General features: G+C 35.5%; 1 protein-coding gene and 1 long non-coding RNA gene across 4 annotated transcripts in view; one reads left to right on the top strand and one right to left on the bottom strand.

Moving 5' to 3' along the window:
• The window catches only part of LOC109100706 (glypican-5-like), a 99,112-nt gene that overhangs the window by 40,154 nt on the left and 33,414 nt on the right, over positions 1 to 25,544 (top strand). The window contains exons 5-7 of one of the 3 annotated variants that reach the window (XM_042710972.1): positions 314 to 373; positions 1,240 to 1,362; positions 19,595 to 19,715. In XM_042710972.1, coding sequence (XP_042566906.1) covers positions 314 to 373; positions 1,240 to 1,362; positions 19,595 to 19,715 — 304 coding nt within the window. The remainder of the gene's footprint in view (positions 1 to 313; positions 374 to 1,239; positions 1,363 to 19,594; positions 19,716 to 25,544) is intronic. The other 2 variants (XM_042710991.1, XM_042710983.1) reach the window with 2 other exon arrangements.
• LOC122134688 lies at positions 11,394 to 14,642 on the bottom strand. The gene is made up of 3 exons (XR_006153034.1): positions 14,354 to 14,642; positions 13,980 to 14,042; positions 11,394 to 11,924 (listed from the first exon to the last, which is right to left on the bottom strand). It is a non-coding gene; the product is annotated as an uncharacterized LOC122134688 (long non-coding RNA).

Raw genomic sequence — 25,544 nt, forward strand, 5'->3', positions numbered from 1 at the left:
GAAAAATGTCTAATTTTAAAATACTTTTTGTTGAGATTGAGTTTGATCTCAGTACTTCCTGAATCCGCCTGGTTGAGTTTCATTGCTAGTGTGATGTAACCCATCTTCCAGGTCTGGTTTGCATGTGCATGAACCATATTTATTTATTTCTTCATGGTCATGATTTTTCTCTGCCTCTCTCACCTTCATCCCCTCCCCCTGTTTTGTTGCCCTTTGGTTTCTTCCATCTCTCTGTCCTTCCCTCCAAACTGCTTGCCTCATCCTCCTTTGGACTGTTCCATTGTCATGTACTGGGGGGTTTGACCATTATCAGATCACTCCCTCTGAAAACCTCCAAGAGCAGTAGAGGTAGAACTCTGAAAAAGGTTGCACGGTAAGCATGAATATATTTACTAAAAAAATTGGATTTATTTCTAAATATCTTACTTAAAATTTGAATCTGTGTGTGTGCTTTCCTTGGGTAATATAGATTATCTCTGCTTCTTTTTACCCACTTTACTACCTTACCAGTTAGGGTGTTTTCACACTAGTGCTTTTGGTGCTGTTCGAGCCCTTTTGTCATTAGAGTTTGGTTTGTTTGGTTGCTGTGGACGCTGAAAAGTTGTACACAAGTCTGACTATGGTTCATGTGGTTTCCCATCTGATCCACATTTGGTATGAATGCAGTCTGGCCTAAGTTTTGCATGTGAACCTCTAATGTTAACACATAATTTGTTCGATTTAGAAATTGAAAACTGAATGTTTTTTTTTTTTTTAGAAATGTGGTCTAATGGTTGAGGAATCGAATCGAACTTGGGTTCAGATCAAACAAACAAACCAAAGTGTGAAAACCGTAATTGTAATTTCAAAATTACAAAAACTGTATTAGTAATTGTAATTTCAGGTTGCCTGATTGGTTCCTTACTAAGCATGTGACCCGTAACTACCCACCTCCTTGCAGTTATCTCTGTAAAGGTCATCCCTGAAATATACTTGTTTGGACAGACAATTTTTCATCTCCATCTCTCCACCAAATCCATCTGATAATAAAATTTTAAATAAAATAAAATTGTATTACATTTTTAAATGTAGTTTTATTTAATTTTATTTTTATAGCCTCAAATAGCCTCAAAATACATTCCTAAAGCTGTTGTTAACAATGGGGTCTCTGGATTTATCTTATCTCATTTTAAAACTTTTATGTCTCACAATATTGCTTGTTATCTGTATGTCTTGTTTATTTATCGATTTGTGTTGTAGGGAGTTTACCGGGTATATCTCCCGTTTTAAGTCTTTCTTCTCCATACTTCCGGAGACACTGTGCGAAGGAGAGATGGGCATTGACGAGCCCACATGTTGGAGTGGAGATGACGTAGTCAAAAGGTGAGCCATTCAGTGTGGACAGATCAATTACTTTTCATTAGAAACTGGTTTTGAGGTTAGGACAAAGCGTGAGATGGACTGTGTATGTGCTAGTGCACAACACAACAGTTACTTCTAAAACTAATTATGTTTTTCTTGACCCTGCCTAGAAAAAAAAACAGCCGAAGTTTGGTTGTAAGTCTTAGCTGGTCTCCCTTGGTCATGCTGGTCCGCTGGTTGGTTTTAAGGTATCTTACATACCCGATTTAAGGCTACTCTGTGACTGATCAAAATTCAGCATAAATACACAATCCCACATAAAAGCCAGACTAAATTATGTCTGCCCTGACCCACCTCGGCACTTAGTATTGAAGTATACAGTTGTAATTTAAGTGTAAATGCATGTGTGCCACCCCTGAAAAGCATTAAACTGAACAGTCTGTGTAAAGACTCCTAAATGCCACTTCAGAAGCACTTCAGAAGGATTTTGGCCACTTTTCAGATTGACCAAGCTGCAGACCAGCTTAGCTTAGTTTAAGTGTTTTTTCAGCAGGGTAAACCCAATGCCAACCTGAAGTTATACAGTCAGAGGTTTGCCAGCTCCCATCTGGCTTTGGTCTGGTACAGTATGTGTATGTGGGCTCTCAAGAACAAAGAAACACATCATTGCAAATAATCACTCAAGAAATTACAGATGGAAAAGCCAAATGCACAGAGCTCCTCCATTAACAAGAAATTACCTTTGAGTCACACCAACTGACTCCTAATAGATTTATAACAAATCTGTTGCCCCTCAGAGAGAAGTGTTTACTGTACTTTGAGAATGGATGTCTGGCTTTAATTTCATGCCTCAAAAGATAACTCACACTAACGACCAGTGACAAACGGCTTAACAGATGTAAGGTAACACAGAGGATTGCTGTAGCATTAACAGCCAGGAGACGCTAAAGTTGCCTAGTTTTGTTTTCTTTGTTTTTCCCCTTTCTTTCTCTCACTCTCGTGCTCTCTCTCTCTCTCCAAATTCTCCAAGTTTTTGTCTCAGAGTGATTTGGGGTTGTTGTAGAGCGCCAAGGCTGTTTTGTGGTGTTTGTGGCCCAATGAAATTCTCTTTTTCTCACATCTATCACTCTCTCCTTCTCAGAGAGGTTACGCTGTAAACGGCGGTCTGGCTTTCATTTCCCTGTTGGCTTCACTTCTTAAGCACCATCAGCAGAACATGCAATTATGACAATATTCTCTCTCTTTCTCTTGCACTCGTTCTGTCCCCCATACCCAAATGTGGTTGCTCTGCCTCCCATCAATCTCTATAGCAACCAGCCAAATCCTAGCCATCAACAATGCAGCGCAAAAGAGACAGATAGATATAATTTATATATGGCTCTCTTCCATATTAATGCCTTTATTAAAAGTACTGGTGGTACCATAGTGTTAGATGGTAATACTATGTAATACAATGTATAGTGTACTATGGTATTGAATGATTTGTGTACTCTTGGTCAAAAGCTTTATAGAACATGCTGTATTTTTTAAGCTTGTGCTTTCCATAATGTGACATTTTTTCAAGTAAAAAATGGATTGTGTAAGGGAATTGTAGGAAAAATAACAAGCGATTATGATTTATTTTTTTCTGAAAAAATTTAGATATTTCTGAGTTGTAGCAAATTATTACATTTTGATGTAAAATTACAAACTTTTTTTGTGTTGTTGTTTTTGGACAATTATGCGCTGGTGAATCATTCCCATAAGACATGTATTAAACAAAACAGGGTTGATGTAGATTTCATGTTGACTTGGTGCAGCACATAAGGACTGTGATCTCCAGTAAAAACACACACTCTCTACTACATTCCAAAAAGAGTTGTCTTTTCTTCATCCCCGTTTCTGTCTGACATTTTTCTTCTTTCTCAATTAAGCAGTCTTTGAAATTTGGCCTAACACTCTGTGCTTCCAACAGAACAGTCTGCCAGCAAGATGATGAACAGAAACAATACAAGTTATTTGTAACATTTTATAGCTATGGAATGAATTGGAATTTGGAATGAATGTGAGTGTCTAGACTTGTTTAGCTAGCAACCAGCTAGAAACCATGTAAACCACTTTAAGCTAGTTTCAGCTTTTCAGCAGTTTACATTAAGTCGATGACTCGCATTGGATGCTCTTTCACATTCGGGTTGGTGTTACTCCAAGCAACTCTCTGCTGTCTTCAAGAGTCTCACTTTGTTTCCTGCTAAAACTTTACCAAACTGTTGATCAGTTGGGTGGTGTGATGTAGTGGCTAAATAGCTGGGCTGGGAAACAAAAGGCTGTAGGTTTAAATCACACTGTCCCAGAGTCATTTTGGGTAAAAGATATGTTACATGACAAATGCTTAATGGTTTCTACAGAGCAGAACTTCCCTCTTCGCAGTGGACCTCAAACTACACTGGTGAATGGATTGATTGATAATCTCACATTCCAGTTTAGACTGAGTTTAGAATTACTGTAGATTGATCCCTTGATCTGAGATTTTTGATGCCTGCTGGTCTCAGAACTGTGTCCAAACTGAATAAGATTCAAGATAAGATAACTCTTCCATCTCTGTATCAGCACTTAGTTCTGGACACAGTTGTCAAAGGCAATCCATTTCATGCTTTTAAGACCAGAGTTTTTTAAAACTTTCTTTACAATAGCCTGTGTAGAATATACTGTACTCCACAATAATATACCATACCATTTTTTTTTTACTTTGAATATATACATGCACACACATAATACAACCTACAGCATACATACATACATACACACACACACACACACACACACACACACACACACACACACACACACACACACACACACACACACAAAAGATATTTTGTTATTTTTACCAGCTGTCAATGGAAAATGATTAATTTTGCGGGCAGGTGACAATATCACAGCTACAGTGGTTTCCATCTCATTGCTTTTTTATGTGGTTATGGTCGGTCAAAGTAAAAATTTGTATTAAAATGGAAGACGTGTTTAATCAATATTTGTGTCACAACTGGTTAGGGCATGGAGTTTTGGGTGTTTATGTATGTCCTAAAAGTGGACAGTTAAAGGGATTTTTTTACCCAAAAATGACCCCCCCCCATCATTAGCCAGAGAGAAGTAGCTAGTAGACATTAATAAATGGACAAGATTCAAAGACTGGAGGGATAGTAATGCAGTGACCACCTCTGAAGGTGAGGTGTGGATAGCGTTGTCCTGCAGAAGAATGCAGGGAGGTCTCTCAGGGGCCGCTGTGCTGAATCTGGGTCCCCCGCTGCCTGAAGCTGGAACAAAGGGCCTCCTGTGAGCTCTGTGTGGGAAACAGTGGAGGAGAGAATCCCAACGCCCAGCCTGGGAATGTGCCCTCTAAATACATGAAGCAAAACCCATACAGAGAGAATAAATATTGCACACACATGGATGTGTCTTTCTCTGTAATTGTGTCACATTCACTTCATCAGTCAAATCTATATACGTGAAGGTTCCTGTACATGCACAGATGACTTCAAAGCAAGTCAGATGGGATGAAGATTTGATTTCTTATTTGTTTTCAGCTCTTTCATGCTAGGCTTCTGGAAATACTCAATAGATATCAGACAAGAAATGGCGACAAAGCAAGCATGTGTTTGCGTGCATATGGATCTGTCCATTCCTGTCTGCTCTCTGGTAGTGGTTCTGGAGGAGTCTGGGATGTTTGGTCAGAGATTCTAAATACCACAGATTTTTATACCCGCACGATAAACCAGTTGTTTACCATTCACACATCTGGAAACCATTTAGGCAGCCTGATCTGCTCTCTCTCTCTCTCTCTCTCTCTCTCTGCTTCCTTCTTTCCTCTTACTCAGTATCTCAGTTCCTTGTCCTGTCCCTTCCTCTGTGTGTGGGCCTCATCCACAGATCACACCACTGAGACACATTTAAAGTCGTCTTTGGTAAGGACTGGTGTTGATAATTCTGATTTTGTGTGTGGGGGGTGGTTGATGGAAACGCTAGAAATGGTGATGCTCAATAACTGAAGTCCTTTCTTTAGATTAACACGTTTGATTAGATGTTAGCAGATTTATTTATTAATTTGCATGAATTAATCCCAGTAATCATATACAGTCATTAGTAATGATAAATGATGCAGAATTTCCATCTTTATTTTATTTTATTTTAAGAATTTTTTATTTTTTATTTTAAATGACTGTCAGGCACCTGCTTTCAAACACTTGCATTTGAATAACTGCTTTAAAAAATAAATATTTGATATTTATAAATATTATATATTATATTATATAATATTATATCAGTTTGTTTTTCTCAGAACTCTTATCACTGATTTTGTGTGTGGTGATAGAAATGGTGAGGCTCAGTATGCCATTTATTTACTTTTGATGTTATTTTAATCCCAATAAACACAATATATAATGGGGGATTTCCATTGTTTTCAGATTTTTTTTTTTTTTTTGTTAAATACTACATGGTGTATTTTGGGTTTGAGTTAGTAATTATAATTAGCTTTATTTAAAAACAATAGAAATCTTATGTCCTCACTTTGGTTACTAGTTATGTGTGTGTATATGAGTGTTTGATAAGTGGTCATATTAAATAATATAAGTCGAGCTAGCTGACTGCACACTGGGATAGAGGACACCCAACCCATTCCCATGACCCACATACACACTGTGGACCAGAACATACAAACACACAAGCAAGTTTGAGTAGGTTATTGTCTTCTGTGGTCACTAAAGTCACATTATGACAAGAAAGAGAGTGAAACATTGCTTTCCATTCCATTCCATCACTAACCCTAACTGTATTCTAGAAGGAGAGTGTAAAATTAGCTTTAATTGGTTGTTTTCTTGGTTGATTAATCTTGACGAAAGTATTTGTAGTTTCCTGTCTGCTTGTTGCTTTTTCTGGCCTTGATATTTGCTTTGTTCTTATTGACAACACTGTTCTCGCGTCTCTGTTATGCTCTGTGCTCTAGAACCCATGAGACTTGCACGTTCTGGAACATGCTTCTGGCGAAAGGTCAAAAACAATCCTCCCCTTATATAAGACCCTGAATTTAATTATCTGAATCAATCTGGGGAGGGACACAGACGATTCTATTCCACATTTCATTCCAGAGACGCATGGCTGAATCAGATCCGATAACATCACTTCAGGGCCCTTCAGATCTGATCCACAAGTGGTGATGAAAATCAGAAGTTCTTACAAGCGATGGGCGAGACATTACAGACTCATCAACGGTGGGGCAGTAGAACAGATGCTGAGTTCATTTGGGAGTTGCTCAGTTTAGTTGGATTTTTGACCTCGTAGAGAGAGAGAGAGAGAGAGAGGGAGAGAGGGAGAGAGGGAGAGAGGGAGAGAGGAAGTGGAAAATCTGTTGAATGTTTCATAGCAAGACAAAAGAATTTAGATTAGCTTTAGATAACATGAACAGTACTTTACAGAATTTGTTAATTAGGTTTATTTTAATTGTTATATGCATTAATACATTTTATTTTAAAAAATTTGTGCAACTTCAGATTATTAACAATAGTACAAAATATTTTAAAAATGTTTTTGAAAGAATTCTCCCATGCTCACAAAGGTTGCATTTATTTGATCTAAAATACAATAAAATAATAATATTATGAAATCTTTTTTTAAGCAACAGTAAAATGTAATTTATTCCTGTGATGGCAAAGTTTAATTTTCAGCATCATTACTCCAGTCTTCAGTGTCACACGATCCTTCAGAAATCATTCTAATATGCTGATTTGCTGCTCAAAACACAAGTAATATTAACAAATTGAACCTTACTGCAAAGTGTTACTAATAAATGAAATAATCAACACTTAACTATGATGTAAGTAAGACTGGTTTTCTACTTTTTCAGTATCAATTTAATATCAGCATGGCTGTGATCTATTGTTTCCCATTATTTTGAATCCAAGTAAATATATTTATGCTCCCAGTATATTTGCAGCTTAGATGTGGATTCTGTGCAGTGTAAAACATCTCTAAATGGGCTCACAATGTCATGAGGGGTCTCCCACACAGTGCTGGCCCCCCACTTGCAGTGGTTCCGATGCTGGGAAGGAAATTTTGAGATTAGACCTTTTAAAACGTCAACTGAACACCCATTTGACTTGTTTAACTGAAAGACAGGGCTTTGTTTCCCATAGCCACCATGTTGAGCATTACAATTTCCCCCATTCATTTTTCAAGACAACGGACAAATAAATTCAACTGCGTAACATCATCTAGTCCACTTGTCTAGCTAAAGGAGAACTCTGGCCTTTGTGCACAGAACAGTGTAGCTATGAATCAAAGGACTGACGATGCGGTGAGAAAGGAGCGAGATGAACAGCAAACTGGACAGCAGAGACTCTGAGTCATCAAACAGCATCTTGGAAATCAAATAAATATGAGAGACGGGGATCAGAAGAGAGCCCTAGAGGAGATGAAAGGGATCAGTTTTCTGACACTCTTCCTGTGGGCAGATCAGAGAGCCAGAGGTGCAGGCCCTGAGAGGGGAACGTCTCTCTGGGAGTAACTCGCAGCCCTCCTCCAGAGTGCTGACCTTAAAGACACTTCCTGTTCCTGCCTCTGCTCGCGTCATTAGCTTTGAGTAGATGGGAAAGAAAAAAATAAGAGGATGGTGGGAAAAGTAGGATAGTTTTGCTGAAAAGACCAGCTTAGAGCAGTGTGAATGGTTTATTCTGAATTATTGATTAAAACACTAAAAAAAATAGGTAAAATTAATAAATCTCCTACAAAAGCTTGTTATGGAACAGTGGGGGAACGCAGCATCTAAAACAACATTTGCTGGTGACAAAAATAAGGTACTTTAATAATTAAGCTAGTCAAGAAGTCTGGTAGGCACACCATTATATTGCTGGTATTGTTGGTCATTTTACCAAAAATTGCTTTTTACCTTTTTTATCTCTTCTCCTGATTTCTTTCTCAAGTATTCATCAGCTAGGGAAGCTTGTTATCATTGGTGGATTACCAGTTTACTGTAATACAAGCCTAGACCAAGTTCGTAATTTCAACATGACTATATTCTGTTATATTCCCTCTCCTCTTCATTCCTTTTCCCTCACAACTTAAGTGTTGAAACAGTTAACCAAGGTACAACAGAATTGCTGGTTATTCTAGTTGAGAACCCTGATGAGGACACTAACTTTCTGTTCAATGGTCATTTCATTTTTTTTTCTTTTTCTCCTCTCCTTTTCTCCTTTCTCCTTACCTCCTTTTTTTTTTTTTACAAATAAAGAAGCCGGTAAAGCAGGTTAACAAAGGTAATCATGGTAATTACACTAGTTAATTAACAAGCCTGGTGAGGACATCAGGACACCATCATCATCAAAAAAAAAATGTTGATCACAATATAAATCAATATAACTCTAATACAATATAAATTTAATACTAGACTAAGTTTCAACAGGCATTTCAACATGACTATCTTCTTTTTTCCACGAATTTTCTTTCTCTTCCTTTATCCTTATAGCTAATAAAGCAAACTTCAGAAGGCTAAACTGGTAGACTGTCCTCATTTTCCTTTCTCTCTCATTTCTTATTTCTCTTCTTCCTCACAGCTAATTTAGTTAGTGAAGCTTGGTGAAAGTAGTTAAGAAGCCCTGTGAGCATCCTAGCATCCTATACTGGCCTCCAGCATCTTAAAAACAGCAGGTCTTTTCAGCTGGGAGGTGAGGGGAAAATAGAGAAACAAGGTGGGATAGCGTAGTAGAAGAGACATTATGAAACAAAACCTCATATTTGTTTTCACAGATTTGCATGACTGAAACACTGGTGTGTTCATCCCGACACACACACACACTGTTTGTCTTTTCTAAATAGATTTAATTCATTAAAACTTTTAACACACAAAAACACACACACACACACACACACACACACACACACACACACACACACACACACACACAGTTTGTCTTTTCCAAATAGATTTTTTTTTTTTTTTACTTTTTTTCCATTATATTTATTTTGCTATTTATTATTATTATTATTATTATTTACACTTTATTATTTTCTATTATGTATATATATATATATATATATATATATATATATATATTATATATATATATAATATATATATATATATATAGGCTCCCCAGTCTGACCCTTGGCCTAAGGTATAACTGGAGGAGGAGATATTTGGGTGTGCACCTGCCTGTAAGTGCAGCCAGCTGCCTGTGTGAGCTCCAAGTGGCATGCGTCATGCATGTCCTGTTATTCTCAGAGTTTATGTTCAGTCGCTCATGTGAGCAGAAATAGCTGAATGGTGTGTGGCCTTGTAATCTTGGAACTGCATTCTCTCTGTTTGGATCAAAGAGAAGGTTCTCAAGGTTTGAATGTATGCATATGTGTGTCTATACAGTACCATGCTTTTGCATCATAGGAAAAGCCTATGGGTAAATTTATAGCTTCCTCAATTCTTTCATTTCTACCTGCAAATTTAACAAACCCAAAAAGAAAGGATTCTAGAATGAATAAACATGTATGCCCCCATTACCCACAATACATGAAGTGAGCCACATGTCTTAGAGGGGATTTATCCAGACCTGAGATCAATTAAATGAATTCTGCGAACTGCCTTTCCCACAATTACCATAACACACCACACGCATCACTTCAACTTAACAAGTTCAAGAATTATTGGATGATTCTTAGTGGGCCAGATTCTTAAAGTCTCGTTGCTGATATTAGTATTCATGAATGTTCTTAGCCTTTTTTTTTAGAAACTAGATTTTGATATAATTTCAGGGAATGAGTTAAAAACTAATAGCTAATAAAATCTACCCCTTATCATTTTATTACTAATACATGTATATTGTAAAACTAATAAATTGTTTAACTAATGAAGTCATTTAGTAAATGTAAATATGTGTGGTTCAAACCAGTTCATGATTTCTAGTTCAGTTTAGTTCCTTTGCATCCAAATACATTTTTTCAAATTATTTTTGTTGCCTGCATGTTTATCCTGTGGTCTGTATCTCTTGTGTTTTTCACAGTTCTGTTTTTAATGCAACATCCATTAAAGTCACCACCATAATGGGGTTGTGCCAAAACTGGCCTCTTATATCAACAGCTTGAAAGTCGACCTAGAACAAAGCAGCTGTCTTTTGTTATATGATGGTCTCAAGCATCACACTTGGAATACAAGTCACAAAATTCTAGTTTAATTGGGCTTGAATTTGAAATTATGGGGTCTTTAAATAATAGACTTGCCATGTGTTAAAGTTTGTTTCTGGAAATGTGGGTGTCTAATGTGTATTTCTCTTAACTGTGAGACAGACAGGTGTGTCTGAGAGTGAGTTTGTGTGTTTTGTGCTGGTTTCAGAACTAAAATTACGGGAAAAGAAGCTCTGTTCATACAGATAGCATATAGATGACACTTGTATCCAAAGCAACTTACAAAAGAGAATCTGTGTTTATCTGTGAATATCTGCTCTTTATTGAAGTTCTCATACAGAACTAATATATAGTCTGCTGCTGGGAATTGAGTGTGCCCAAATCTGAAAGAAGAGACCATACTGCCATCTACAGGCTAAATACATAGACCACAAAGTGGAATATTGATAAATATTACAATTTAAATAACTGTTCTCTATTTTTATAGATTATATAAAATATAATTTATTCCTCTGTTGTAAAGCTGAAATGTCAGCATTATTACTACAGTCTTCAGTGTCACATGATCCTTCAGAAATCATATTAATATGCTGATTTGATGCTCAATAAATATTTCTAATTATTTTTAATGTTGAAAACATTTGTGTTGCTTAATATGTTTGTGGAAACTGTGATTTTTTCAGGATTCTTTGATGAATATAAAGTTCTATATAGCAGCATTTATTTGAAATATAAAGTTTTTTAACATTATAAATGTATTTATTGTCACTTTTGATCAATTTATTGCATATTCACTGAATAAAAATATACATTTTTTTGTAAAAAAAAAAAAGTGATTATGTATTAAGTAGTTTATCATTTAAATAATGTTTACATATATAATGGCTTTCTCTTCTCATATCTCTCTCTCTTCTGCATCATCCTGAATGTGTTTACATTCACACACCTGTCAGTCTATCTTGATGCCTTTTCACTCATGATGTTTTCTGTAAAACTTTGCAATAAAGTTATTTACCACTAGATGGCAGGATAGCACCTTTACACTATTACAGATAACTGAGAAGCATTTTTTGGGGTAATTTTTGTGTGTAGAAGTTTTTGTCGCCTGACAAACGGCACCTATGCTGTTCTGGCAGGTGTTTAACTAATAATTTTGTGAAACCTATCTGCATCGTGTATGCTTTTTTTTATTACCTGTTTGGTTTTGTCTGGCACACGTGTCTGACCTGTTCGTTGTTGCCCAAGACAGATGGTTGTGAACTTGAAAGATGTTAGCAGGCATGCATATGTCCATGTGTTTAATTCAGCGGCACTCTGCCAAATTTGCCCTCAGTCAGAACATTTTGGCCACTCAGCATCTGGCATCGGCCAGTGCCAACTTGAAGCCACCGGCATCACTTTGATGCTGGCACAAGCTGTGCACATCTGGCCTGTTTTTGCTAAAAGGACACAGTAAGACAAAAAGGCATTCAGTCTCTGTCATCATTTCTGTTTCTGCAAATAAAATGCAAATCAATGAACATGTTGAGGTGTAAATGCACTTGAAAATGTCACAGATATTTAATGTGTTTTTGTTCACAAGGAATTTAAACTCTGTACTAAAGCTAGTTTTCATTGCACAGATACATTTGCATTCAAATGGACTGCTTGCAGAGGTAGTTTGTTATTGATCTGCATGACGTTGATGGAAAGCCCACTGGGAAAGAGATAGATAGCAACCTTAATAATGTATGTAATCGTTACAAAGACTTCTGTTGTTTTGTACTTAGAGTGATTGATTTAATGAATTACCAGTATACCATCTGTGCTTGGACTGTATAGTTGGAGCACAATGAATATGATTATAGTACTGGATTGTTTCTGGTTTGTGTTTCAGTATTCTATCGGATAACATTGTAATTCAGATGTGGAGACAAGCTCTTTCATAAGTGTGTGTTTAACTTTTGTTGTTTGTATGTGGTCAGAAGTAAGAATAGTGTGAAAACACATTCTAAAGTTGTTTATCAAGTCTTAACTGATCTTTTTTTCTTTTATCCAAAGAAAAAGACAAAATCCTGAAATTGTTTGAGAGTGTAATACTTGTGTATTATAATAGGGGGCAGTAAAGAGTAAAGTAGTTTTATTTGAAGCTTATGCTTTTCAATGAAATAGACAGAGATATGTGTTCAGATAGCACACTAATTCTGTAATATGTAGTATGTAAACTCAACATTGTATGCACCTAAATGACATAATACATTTGTTAAAATGATTAGACTGTTTCTAATACTGTATGACATGAATTGCTGAATTGTCTGTTATGCTCACCAAGGCTGCATTTATTTGATCAAAAATACGGTAAAAACAGTAATACTGTGAAATATTATTGCAATTTAAAACAATGAATAATGTATTTTAAATTGTTACATTATATCTTTTTTGAAAAAAATTTACAGTCACTTTTGATTAATTCAATGCACTCTGTTTCACTTTCTGTCCATCTCTTGCTGTTGAGAGTCCAGTTTAAATGTTCCCTAGCTTTGGCCATGCATTCTCAGGACCGTGTTTTAAATCCAGTGCTAGAAATAGTACCTCAGCATGACTATAGATAGAATGGGAGAGATGCAATCTCATGCAGTGACATCATCCGCTGCATCTGAATGATTAGTATGTGTACAGTATATACGTATGTGTGATGGTGTGTGTCAGCCCACAAATGGGAGGTCCAGGTTTCGCTTCAGAAATTCTGAAATAATTGAGAACACATCGCAGTGGATTTTCGCCTCCACACACACACACACACACACACACACACACCCTTATTACAGTGTTATCTGGAGCTCATTGACTGCCGTGTGCCACTGACCTGTGCATCATTATGAGGGAAACAGTGAAAGTGTAAGAGATCTTAAAAACTCTGGGACGAGTTCAAAGAACAGGAAATTCTCCGCATGGGGCGCTACTGCTGACCAATTAAATGCCACATGCACAGGGTCACACACACTCGGACAGCCTTTAGTGTGTGTGTGAGTGTGTGTATGTGTGTGTGTGTGTGTGTGTGAAGTTGGTTTCTCGGCAAACTGCCGCTTTATGCTTCAGGGAAGAGGCTTTAACAGTGAACAGGCAGAACTGGTGACCATGTTTAAGAGACTGGGGGCAGATTTACCAGTAAATGTTCCCATAAACAGCTACTTCCTTCAGTTAATTTAGAGCTATAACGGGCTCATCCAGGAATCTCATGCTTTTGTCCCCCCGCTTCCTGTACTCTCACTCTCTCGTTTACTTGTTTGTCTACTATACAGTTTACTGAGGGTTTCGTTTTTTATTTAGGGTGAATTCACAAAGAATTATCTATATATATAGTGTTTTATACAATACAGGTTGTGTCAGCTTTACAGTTTTAAACATGAAAAAGTCATCTTCAATTATTTGTACATTTATAACAATGTAAAAGTCTCTTTTGATTAATTTATATTTTGTAAAAAAAAAAAAAAAAAAAAACACACCTTACTCACCCTGGTAGTGGTCATTTTATAATGTTGTCAGCATTGTTTTAGGATCTGATTCACTATCCAAACCTAATAATGGCATAAACACAACCACAAAATTAGATATTTTGAAGGTATTTTAGCAGATACTTTGAAAAATGTATCAGTGTTTGTTGTCCATACGGTGAAAGCCAGTTAGGTAGTCAGTGTTGTTTTGGACACCAGTGGCTTTCATTATATGGACAAAAACGGGTAAAACATTCTTCAAAATATCTTTTGTGTGTGTGTGTGTGTGTGTTGCACCTCATGGAGGTTTGGAATGACATGATGGTCCCTAAATCAATACAGAATTATTTAACTTCTGGGTAAATGTTTTTTAAAATTAAAAGTGTACTTCTCACCTCAATGCTTGTAGCTATATTTGTGCATGATTAGAATGCTGTTATTCTTCGATTGATGAATTCCCACAGCCATGTCCCGAACCACATCTGTTTGTTCTGCTATTATTGCTGAATATTCTGCTTCCACTGAAAAAAAAAAAAATGTCCCCACAATGATAGTGATTAAAAAGTACATAATTAAAAACCTGATTTAAAAAGGCACTAAATAATGGCTTGTTTTCTGTACAGTAGTTTAGGAGTAGGGCTTATTAATTATTATTGGCTTAATAGAGATCAGTTGGAGAATTATCCCTGTGAGTGTGTGTGCTTCATTGCACTGCCCAACCGAATAAAAGGTGTGTTTCTTCCACACCCTGCCTGGTCTATGGAAGGTGACTCCATCTGCCCCAACACAGATAATAACAGACCCAATCAGCCTTATCTTACCCCAGATACACTCTCCACCCTTCAGTTACCTTTTCTCTTTCTTTTTTTTTATTTTTATCCCATCATGTACAGTGTGTGTACACCCTTTTGCATAACATTAATGGAGAGAGTTATTGAAGTTGCACTCAATAACACACAACACTCATATCTGCAGCTGTTCAGTGCGGAAACAGTGATGTGTGTGTGTCATGGACTGAGCTCAGTGCCATAACCTTTACTCTTGAGGAACTAGCCACACACACATAGGACTACACATGATGCGGCTGTTGGCCACATGGGGATCTGGCCCTGCCACTGGCAGCCACAGTCTGCTTTCCCATCATTCCTTGGGGCGGCAGGCTTGGCTCAGGCTCTGTTCTGTGGTTTATCTCAACCATTTGCTCATCCTCTTACACTCTCTGATCTTTAGGATTCCTTCTCTTCACATCTTTGTCTATTTTAAGCATTGTACATCTCATTTTATTTGGCACGTCTCCCGTCTGTATTGATTGGCATCCGTTCTCAGCGTAGATGTGTGTTTCTGTGTCTAAAGTGTTAATTAAGTGACGTGACATGTTGCCAAGTATGGTGACCCATACTCGGAATTAGTGCTCTGCATTTATCTCATCCAGAGTGCACAAACACAGCAGTGAACACACACCCGGAGCAGTGGGCAGCCATTTTTTGCTGTGGCGCCCAGGGGAGCCTTGCTCAAGAGCACCTCAGTCGTGGTATTGAAGGTGAGAAAGAAGCGCTATACACTCCCCCCACCTACAATCTCTGCCGGTACAAGACTCAAACCCGCAACCTTTGGGTAACGAGTCCGACTCTCTAACCATTAGACTATATAATTAATAAAATCTGCTATGGGTCTCCAGTAATCAGTAATTTAAACAAACTATCATCTTTTAGGCCCATCCGGAAGCAGGCATTAATCATGGCATCGCTCCAACTCACCAGGTATAACACGCTCAAAAACTGTCATGGTCACTCGGGGAGGAAGGAACGAAGGAGCAAGGAGATGAGGAGTAATACTTAGAGTGAGTCTTTAATCAAACAAACAAAGGTTTACACACATAGGAACTCTGAGGCTACGTCTACATTAATCCGGATACATTTGAAAATGGCGTTTTCGTTTTAAAACGCTCTCCGTCTACACTACCTTTTAAAAAGCTCTCCCCAAAAACTACCCATCTCCAAAAGGGTCTCATCCACACAGAAACATAAGAAAAAGTTAAGTTCGCTTTCTGCACATGCGTAAAGCTTTAAAAAAAAGCTCACTGCAGATTATACACATGGAACAGACATGAAACGTTTTCATGCAGTTTTTCTGACAGGAAATTTTATATATTTTATTTACGAAAAGAACTCACCATTCACTGAAGCGTCCAGGTCGCACACATTCACGATTCTATAACGCAACTCGCGATTGCGAGTAAATTTGCTTTCATCTTTGCAGGACTGTGATATGAAGAGTGTACAAAGTAACACATCTATAACATTAGTGTGAAAGTGCATAGCACATAACGTGCACAATACCAGTATAAACACTGATATCTATTGGTATAATATGCGTCACATGACTAAACTCGCGTCATCATTTTCAAAAGCCTCCGTTTTCAGAAACCACACTACAACACGAAAACGACATTTTCAAATTTATCCACTTTAGAGAGCGTTTTTAAAAAGCTCAGTTTTCCTTGATAAAAACACCGTCTCAGTGTGGACGGAAGGCCAAAACGGAGAGAAAAAGATGTGTTTTCAAACAAAACTGTATTAGTGTGGACATGGCCTGAGATGACATTTGTAACAGCAGATGAGAAACACGGGGTTGAAATGCACAGACACCAATGGGACACACCTGGGAGCAAATGAACTAATAATCAAACACAACTGGAGACAAATTCACATAACGAGCACAGGAACAGGAAGGACCAAATAAGGAGAACAGGAACATACATGTGACTGTTGCATGGGGTTAAATTTGCGATGAATCTTGTTGTTTTTGCGATGAATCTAAATTGTGTTTATTAAAACAGAGTGCCATCAGGTTGACTCATTATCATTGCTGACAGATCTTTGATTGGCAGGTGACTGATGATAGTGGACCATTTGGATAATTTGTCATAAAGGACCTTTTTGTTTTTACTTAAATCCATGGATGGATGGCTGGCTGGTTGGTTAGATGTATAGATAGATAGATGTTAGTTTGATGGATGGATGGATGGATGGTTGGATAGATGGACTGATGGTTAGATGTGGATGGATAGAAAGATGGCTGGATTGATGGATAGATTAGATGGATGGATGAATGATTGGTTGTTAGTTAGATAGATGGTTAGATCTAGATAATAGATGGATAGATGAATGGATAGATAGATAGATGGTTGTTAAATGGATGTATAGATGGGTAAATGAATGGATGGTTGGTTACATTTTAGTTGGAAAATGAAGAGGTGGATGACTAGATAAATTTTGATTCTTTGACATCTCACTTCAAATGAATGACACCCTCTTTCAAGCACAAATCTTTTCAAAGCAGCTCATCCTCGGCAGTGTGTGATTGCTGTTTTCTGTCTGGTTTGTCCTCATGCAGGCAGGCTGCCATTGTGTCTCTGTTCTGAGAAAAATGTTTGGAGGACAAAAGAGCTGTCCGTTCCACAGACAGCGGAGCAGCGTATTCTGAGAAAGTTAGAGAACTCCGAGCTTGTAATTTCCATGTCTGTGACATGGCTCTCTCTGCCAGTTTATCGCACTCCAAACCTCTAATTTATCCAGATCAGATTTGCACATTCTAGTGGTTCTCATTCACTCTCTGCCGCCCCATTAATTACAGAGCAGCTCTGCTGTTTGCAATCTAAGGTCTTGTTTCTTTTTTTCTTCCCTCTCTCACACACATACTCAGTCACATTGTGAAAATTTTTACTTTTCTTTTTGGTTTGTTTTGCTTTAAAACATGAGAAGTTCTACACTCTTATAGGGTTTTTAATGGTTCTTTCGGGTTGTAAAAATATTTGTTCCGCCTTTTTATTTATGGAATAATTTCTTTATTTTTTTCTCCACTCTAAGGTGGTTGTTTAGCTTCTTAATGTTACATTATAGGTTGTCCTATAATCTTTTAACACGTATTTGAATTTCTAAAGACCAAACAGAACTTAAAATTATCTGGCACCAAATAGAACTTAAATGGCATCATAAGGCTTTATTTAAAAGATTTTTGATGTTTAAGAATGCAAATAGATCTGCAGCCCAGTTCCCAAAATTGTTAGCTTCTGTTTTGTATGTTTCAAATTTCAAAACCAGAAGCATTTACATGTGAGTTTCATGCTCAAACATCATTAATTTTCAAAGCTTTTGTGATAATCTCTGTTTCCATGGAAATCTGGGAACACAGTGATTATGGGATGTTTGCAATGCTGAGCTGCTTCATGCTGGGAACCAGACAGCATCCTGTCAGAGATGCTTTTAATGTGTTTTATTCAAAAATGTGTTTTTATTTGCATCGTTGAGTATGTTTATCATGTATATAAGGCTGTCTGAGATGTTTATGTTTATTAGACTGTGTTTAGAGGTTTTTTTTTTTCCTTTTTTTTTCATTTTTCATTTTTCATTAGTTTAGTTTTCACTTTGTTTTATTTTTAGTTTCTTTGGTGTTTTCTAGTTTCAATTCAGTTTTAGTTTAGTAAATGAATGAGAAAAAAAAAAAATCCCAAAACCAAGGCTACTAAACAGCCTCTATTAACAAAACATCTCTTTATACTTATCTTTCTGAGACAGAGAGAGCGGATTACAGTAATGCAAAATGATCCTGCAATAAAGGATGTCCAGGCTAGTGCAAATACTAGTTGTTGAATCATTAGAGAGAGAGAGAGTAAAGGCTGACCCTACAGAACAAGTTTAGACATCTAAATTCAAAATAAAAGCTTTTTAATTGTGTATGATGCTGAGCTGCTATTTTTATAGATCATGTTTTATAGGTTATAATATTAAGATTATCAGAAGATCAGGGGTTTTGGGATATATTTAGTTGTAAAAGACAGTAATCAGACGAGGCATCAGTCTGATAGGGATGATATTACCCCCCCCCACACACACACACACAAAATAAACTTAATCTAATCTTTAGAAACTTTCACTGTGCAAAATGTAAACTAAAAATCATACACTTTCCACCGTAGTGGAAGTGTTTGTGGCTTATAAATTGTGATGATTTAGGTTTAGGAGCAACCTCCATTGTGCTTTTGGACAAGTCACTTTAATGTTAGTTTGTGTGGAGGTAGACCATAACATGGGTTAATTTCATGCATTAGAAATCATTTTTATCATATTTATTTCTGCAATCCAATATAAAAAAAGAGCACCTACACAAAATTCAGTTAATGTTTACAGTCACACACACAACCCCATATGCATACAGCATTTCTTCTGTTTGTGTTCTCATCACATCTTAAAATTGGTCGATGAATAATGTATTTTTAGTGTGTGGGTTGAAAATTCATGCTTTTAGAAATAATACTGGCAAATTTTTTGGAACAGCATGATAATAAGAGAGAGAAAGAGGTATACTGCTCTTGTAATTAGATGGCTTGTGTTTGTGTGTGTGCAGGTGTTTAGGACTTTTAGGAAGGCAGTTAACGTTCTATGAAAGGCCTTATTGATCTGTTAGGCTGTCAGGACAGAATGCCGTCCATGTCATGGTAAAGCCAAACAGTAGATTGAAGATTTAAGTTTCCAGGGGACTTCAACCAAAAGTCTATTTCTGATGGGGCTTCATGGTGCAAATAAGAGCATATCTCTTAATGTTTGTGTCTTTCTCTCTCTCTCTCTCTTTCTCAGTTATACTGCAAGAGTGGTGGGCAATGGAGTTCATGCTCAAAGACTGAATCCAGAAGTAAGGGTCAGAGGTGCTGACCCTGTGCTTATGGATGTCAAAAACAGACTTGAGCTCTTCAACATGGTGAGAAATATCACGATTTGGTGACACTACTGCACACATCTATATCATCTTAGTGGGATAGTTCACATAAAAATAAAAATTCTGTTATTATTTACTCATTTACCGATCTGTTTTTTTGGTTACTTTTCTGTTTTATAAAATTCCATTATAAAATTAAATATAAAAAACTTATTTTACATATTTAATTAACTTAAATAACATTTTATTTCAGCTATTTGCCAAGGCAACATTTCGTGGTATATTAAAACATCTAAAACTAAAACTTAATTAAAAAATAAATAAAAACTATGTAGACATATAAAAAAACAGACAACAGCATTTCTTAAACTTTAAAATTTAAATGCAGACAAAGTATAAAAACTAAATTCAAAATGTTTTAAAAAACTATAATAGTATAATAGTATCTCAGTGACACTAAAATTACACTTGTTTGGTACGACATCAGGATGAGTAAATCATTTTTCTCTTTATCTCTTTAAGAAGTATAACATTCACTAGTAATTGCTTAAAATCTATTACTAATTGATCCATTGATGAATATGTTTTTTCTAAGATAGCAACCATAGTGATCAAACATTGCTTTGGGAGGTTATGTTCACATAACCCCTTTTTACACCAAATTAGAATGAGATTTAGATGAATGTGATGCTCTTAAAACTTGTAAACAGAAGCAGGGTTATCATCATAGTGTTCTGCTTGGCTAAATTTTGCTCCATGATGCACAAGTTCACAGATTTGCATAACATGAGTGTTGTTTGAGCTAGGGAATATCCATCAGCTGTGTCTCAGGGAATACCACAGGTTTTAAGCATTGTACTGTCATAGTAACACCATGGTATTAATTGAAATGCAATTTTACATGAACATGGTAGTCAATATGGTCAAAATACCATGATATCAGAGCACCATTTTACCACAACACTAGTTTTTGTAAGGGATATGTACAGGTTATAGTGTAGATTATTCAGTAGAAGATAAGACCTCTAAATGCAAAATGCTACCTTAGTGATGCCTATCAGTGACCAAAAGTGGTACATTGCTTATTTTAGGTGATTATAAATGCAGAGCACAAATTCCGAGTATGGGTCACCATACCTGGCCACACGTCACTTCACTTTCTCTTCACTTTCACTTTCACTTTTATTATATTTCCGTTTTTTGCAAACTTTTATCATAAAAGAAATCACAACTTTTACAATGATAATAACATCAGACAGTGTTGTTGACCTGCTGTAAGCAGTCTGAAGAAATATGCTGATTAGAACATTATTCACATCTTTTATCTTTTAAGATAAAATGTTGATTTTATTACTAAACATGAATGTGAATAATAATAATAATGATGATGATGTTTATGAAATATTACTGGAAGTATTTTTGTTGCTTTAAAATATTTTATTTTATTAGATAATAATAATAGTTAATAATAACAATAATAATACAATTAAATTTAAAATTTGGAAATACATTTATACATGATATTAAATGTTGTGTAAAATAGAAAATTGTATTATTTTATTAAAATGCAGCTGCTGATATTTATAATATCTGGGGCTGCCACAATTCGTGGACTCGATTATATATTTAGCCCGTGTTGATTAACCTGCAAAATACTGAAAGTGGCACATTCCATGGACGAGAATCCATGAAAAGCATTATTAGACTGCTTTTTAAGGCTGCACAAAATATGAAAACCATTTAAAAATCCTAATAAAGCATAGTGCTATTATGAATTCACAAAGGCTGTGATTCAATTAAATAAATATATGTGCTGCAGGTTTAATATGCATTTTATTTCTATGCGTGTAGGTTATGTGCATCTTAGAGCGGCTACATTCACAGTAAATGCTGCTCCACATAAACAGTTTTCACTTACATGTGCGGACTGTCTCAAACTGCATCTCTGCATATGCTGTGAGTCTGAGTTGCTTATGCACCATTCTATAAACCTACACCAGCACAGAAAAATACATCGTTATCTTTGTAAAATGCTAACTCTGAGTTTGCATGTTTTGATTTCCACATGTTCTTGTTCAAGAAATGACAGTGGCTATAGCATTTCTATCATAGGGTAGAAATAGCCAAGTAGCCAAATATTAATGATCAAGTGGACATTTGAATTAAATGTTGTTTAGTCAATATTAAACAATGATTAGATCATGCTGTAAAGTGTAAAAACAATTGTCAGGCCGTTGGTGCCCTCTGCAGGCAATGATATAATATTGTACATAAGTTATGATTATATTGTTTTATTACACTATGTATTTTAGGTTTTGTTCAATCATATGATTACTTGCTTTGGATATTTTATTTGAACCAATTATTATTGCCTCATTGCTCATACTAATTTTAAGCTTCGCTAAGCTCTATTTTAATAACTGAAAAAAAAAAGAAAAATAAATCAGATTACTCGATTAATCGTCAGAATAGTCAACCGATTACTTGATTACCAAAATAATTGTTAGTGACAGCCCTTGTAATATCTGATAACCATTAGAGCACTTTTTTTTACAACATTGTTTATTGTATTCCACTAATATTCTGTTTTTTGCATGTATTGGTTTTTTATGATAAAAGAAATTACAACTTTTCCAACGCTAATCAAATCAGGCAGTGTTGTCGACCCACTATAGGCAGTTTGAAGAAATGTGCTGATGTCTTTAGAAGCATTTTGCTGTTGCTGTTTGAGATGTTCTGTTCTCATTCTGACAGACCTGATGGAGCAGTCATGCATTAACAATGTGGCAGGAAACAAGGGCATATGGTTCTTTTTCAGATGTGAATTAAACAGCTCATCAAAGTGATTCTGATGTTCTTCAAAAAATAACTAACTGATGAAACTTCTGCCTAATTAACGGCACCTAGTGCAGACTTTTAGATTTGTTTAACAGCTATGGCTGTGGAGGAAGGGAGTTTATACGTCACATGTGGAAGTAAGGTAGATTCTGATGGGAAGTGAAGAATTAAAGAGTAGAAATGAGGAGTGGCAGGGGCTGTAGATTGAATCTGTGCTGACTGACCTAACAGAGTCATCTATCTGTCTCGTGAACTGGTGCCATCAGTAAACAATGGTGAGAACATCATGGCCTAATACACACACACACACACACACACACACACACACACACACACACACACACACACACACATTCTGTATATGCACAGTGGCTTTATCACACACGACAAACACATCTGTGTCATAAACACTTTTATATGAAATTTACATTAATTTTGAATTATAATTAAAATATTATAATTTATTAAAATTGATTTTTAATTGTGTTATGTACAAGTGGTTCCAGTTTATGTATTAGTATGTTATTTCACATCTCTTTTTTCTGTTAAGTTAAAACAAGGATTTTTTTCACACTCATGTGAATAATAATAATAATAATAATAATAATAATAATAATAATGAAACCTTAATGTAGTATTATTTTCAGCATGTTTGAAAATAAATAAATATAAATAAATTGAATAGTTAATAATAATATGAATAATAATTATATAATTATTTTTATTGGTATTAGTACTTTTACTAATATTTTTTTTTCTTGAATAGAAAATATATAGCAATAATCATGTAGAATAGAAAATGACGTTGTTTTGATAAAATACAGCTTCAGGCAATTTCTTTCACTCGTTCTTTCTTTTTTTACTATTTATTTCCTTTGCTCTTTCTTTTTGTGCATCTATTTTTAATTTTAAAAAGTTTTGAAAAATGACAAAATACTGTCATTCTGGTTTCATTATTATTATTATTATTATTATTATTGTTGTTGTTGTTGTTGTTGTTGTTGTTTGAATAGGAAACATACATATAAGAAATATCATGTATAATAGAAAATCATTTTATTTTGTTAAAATGCAGTCCATTTTATTGTTCTGGGTTTGATTGTTCCCATTCCATTACTGATATATGTAATATCTGATAGCCATCAGAGTGCTTATTTCTGACTTGCCTTTAAACGAACAGAAAAATGAAATCATTTATGGAAACTTACAGATAAGGGAAGAACATTAACACTCTCTCTCTTATATTCACTCCTGTTTCACCCTGATAAAGTTATGAATTTCTTTTTCCCAGATGGTGAGAAATATTTGATTTCCTATTGCGATTATGAATACTGAAAACCACCAGTGGAATCTGCTGTGTTAGTCTCAGCGCAGAGAAAGAGAATGGAAATATTGATCCTGTGTACTTTGGAAGTTTGAACGGGGAAATATGTGGTTAAAGAAACTGAGAGAGTGACACAGAGAGAACGACAGAGTTGAAAGGAGCAGAGGTTCAGAAAACAGGGCATTTTGGATGGCAAAGTGCTGTTTTTGTCATGCTAATAGCAGACTGCACACTGAAAGACCTTCAGAATAAAAGATGATTTTCCCAGAATCCCCCGAGGCTCTGTGTGGCAATAGTCTGTCCAGCTCTCTTGCTCATGACATTTCTTTCTTTCTTTCTTTCTTTCTTTCTTTCTTTCTTTCTTTCTTTCTTTCTTTCTTTCTTTCTTTCTTTCTTTCTTTCTTTCACTTTTGCTTTAGCTGCTTATTTCTTTCTTTTGCTCTTTCTTTTTCTCTTTTGTATTTCATTCACTCTATTTCTTTGTCTATTTTACTCTCTTTTGTTCTTCACCTCTTTCTATCACACTTTTTTCTCTTTCATTTGCTTGTTCTTTCTTTTGCAGTTTTGCTTTCTTTTGTGTTTTCATTCTCACTTTATTTCTTTGCTGTTCAGTTTTGTTTTGTTTTTGTTACACTTTTGGTGTTGTTTGAAACCATTATTATTGACATATTCTTTGCATCTCTTGTTTTGCATTCATGATAGAAAGATGGAACTCCCATCTGATGCATCTTAAGTAATAAACAGGTGTAATGTCATCATTTTGCATTTTTGGTAACTCATTATGAAGTTATAGTAGTTAACAGTTGAGACTGATACTCACAGTGGTAATAATTTGCATTTAACTGAAGGTTTTTTTTTCTTTTTTCTTGACACTTATACAAGCAGTTAAATAAGTGTGAAAACAACTTTCACCCTTAAACTTTGACTATCCCTGACTTTGGCCTGACATTGCTCTCCTCACTTTGATAGTTAAGATTAGCTGCTTAGGAGCTGGGATCCACCCACACTCATTTGTTTGTGTACATAGCAGAATGTCTGGACACCTTCAATCCAGATTAATCTCTGATGGGCTGGTCTCCACCTTAGCTCACAGTTTAATCTCATTTCTGGCTATAGTCATTGTTTATAACTTTGCAATTTATTGTCCAAATGCAGGAAATGGCAAAAAATTACAATTCAGATTGTTTCAGTTACAGTAGACTCCAGTTTTATACAGTCAAATGGTCAAAAATCCTGCATGTTTGGTAAAGCAATTTCGAGCAATAAAATGTCAAAAATTATTCTGGTTCAGTATTGATAATAGTGATTCCTGATCTACAAACAAGAATATTTTCTGATATATCTTAATCAGTATTTTTTTTTTTAAAGATTTCCTAAATATGTGTCTTATAACATATATATATATATATATATATATATTTTAAAATATCTAAACTTCCTTAAAACCAGGTAAATGTATTTGAGAGGCAAAACTGCTAAAATCTAAATAGTTAAACAATTAAATTTTTTCTTGTTAAAAATCTAACACATTTTATTGATGTTTATGCTTTAAAATAAATTATTTGAATTAATTTATTTAATTAAAATATCTTGAATTAAATAAATTTAATTCAAGATATATTCTCAGAAAACAAGACTTAACACTGTATGCAGGTTTGCATCAAGTGCATTTTTTTTTAACAAAATTATTTCTAATTAAAATCAGATAT

The sequence above is a fragment of the Cyprinus carpio genome, chromosome A2, assembly GCF_018340385.1.
Source record: "Cyprinus carpio isolate SPL01 chromosome A2, ASM1834038v1, whole genome shotgun sequence".
In the NCBI taxonomy this organism is placed as follows: Eukaryota; Metazoa; Chordata; class Actinopteri; order Cypriniformes; family Cyprinidae; genus Cyprinus; species Cyprinus carpio.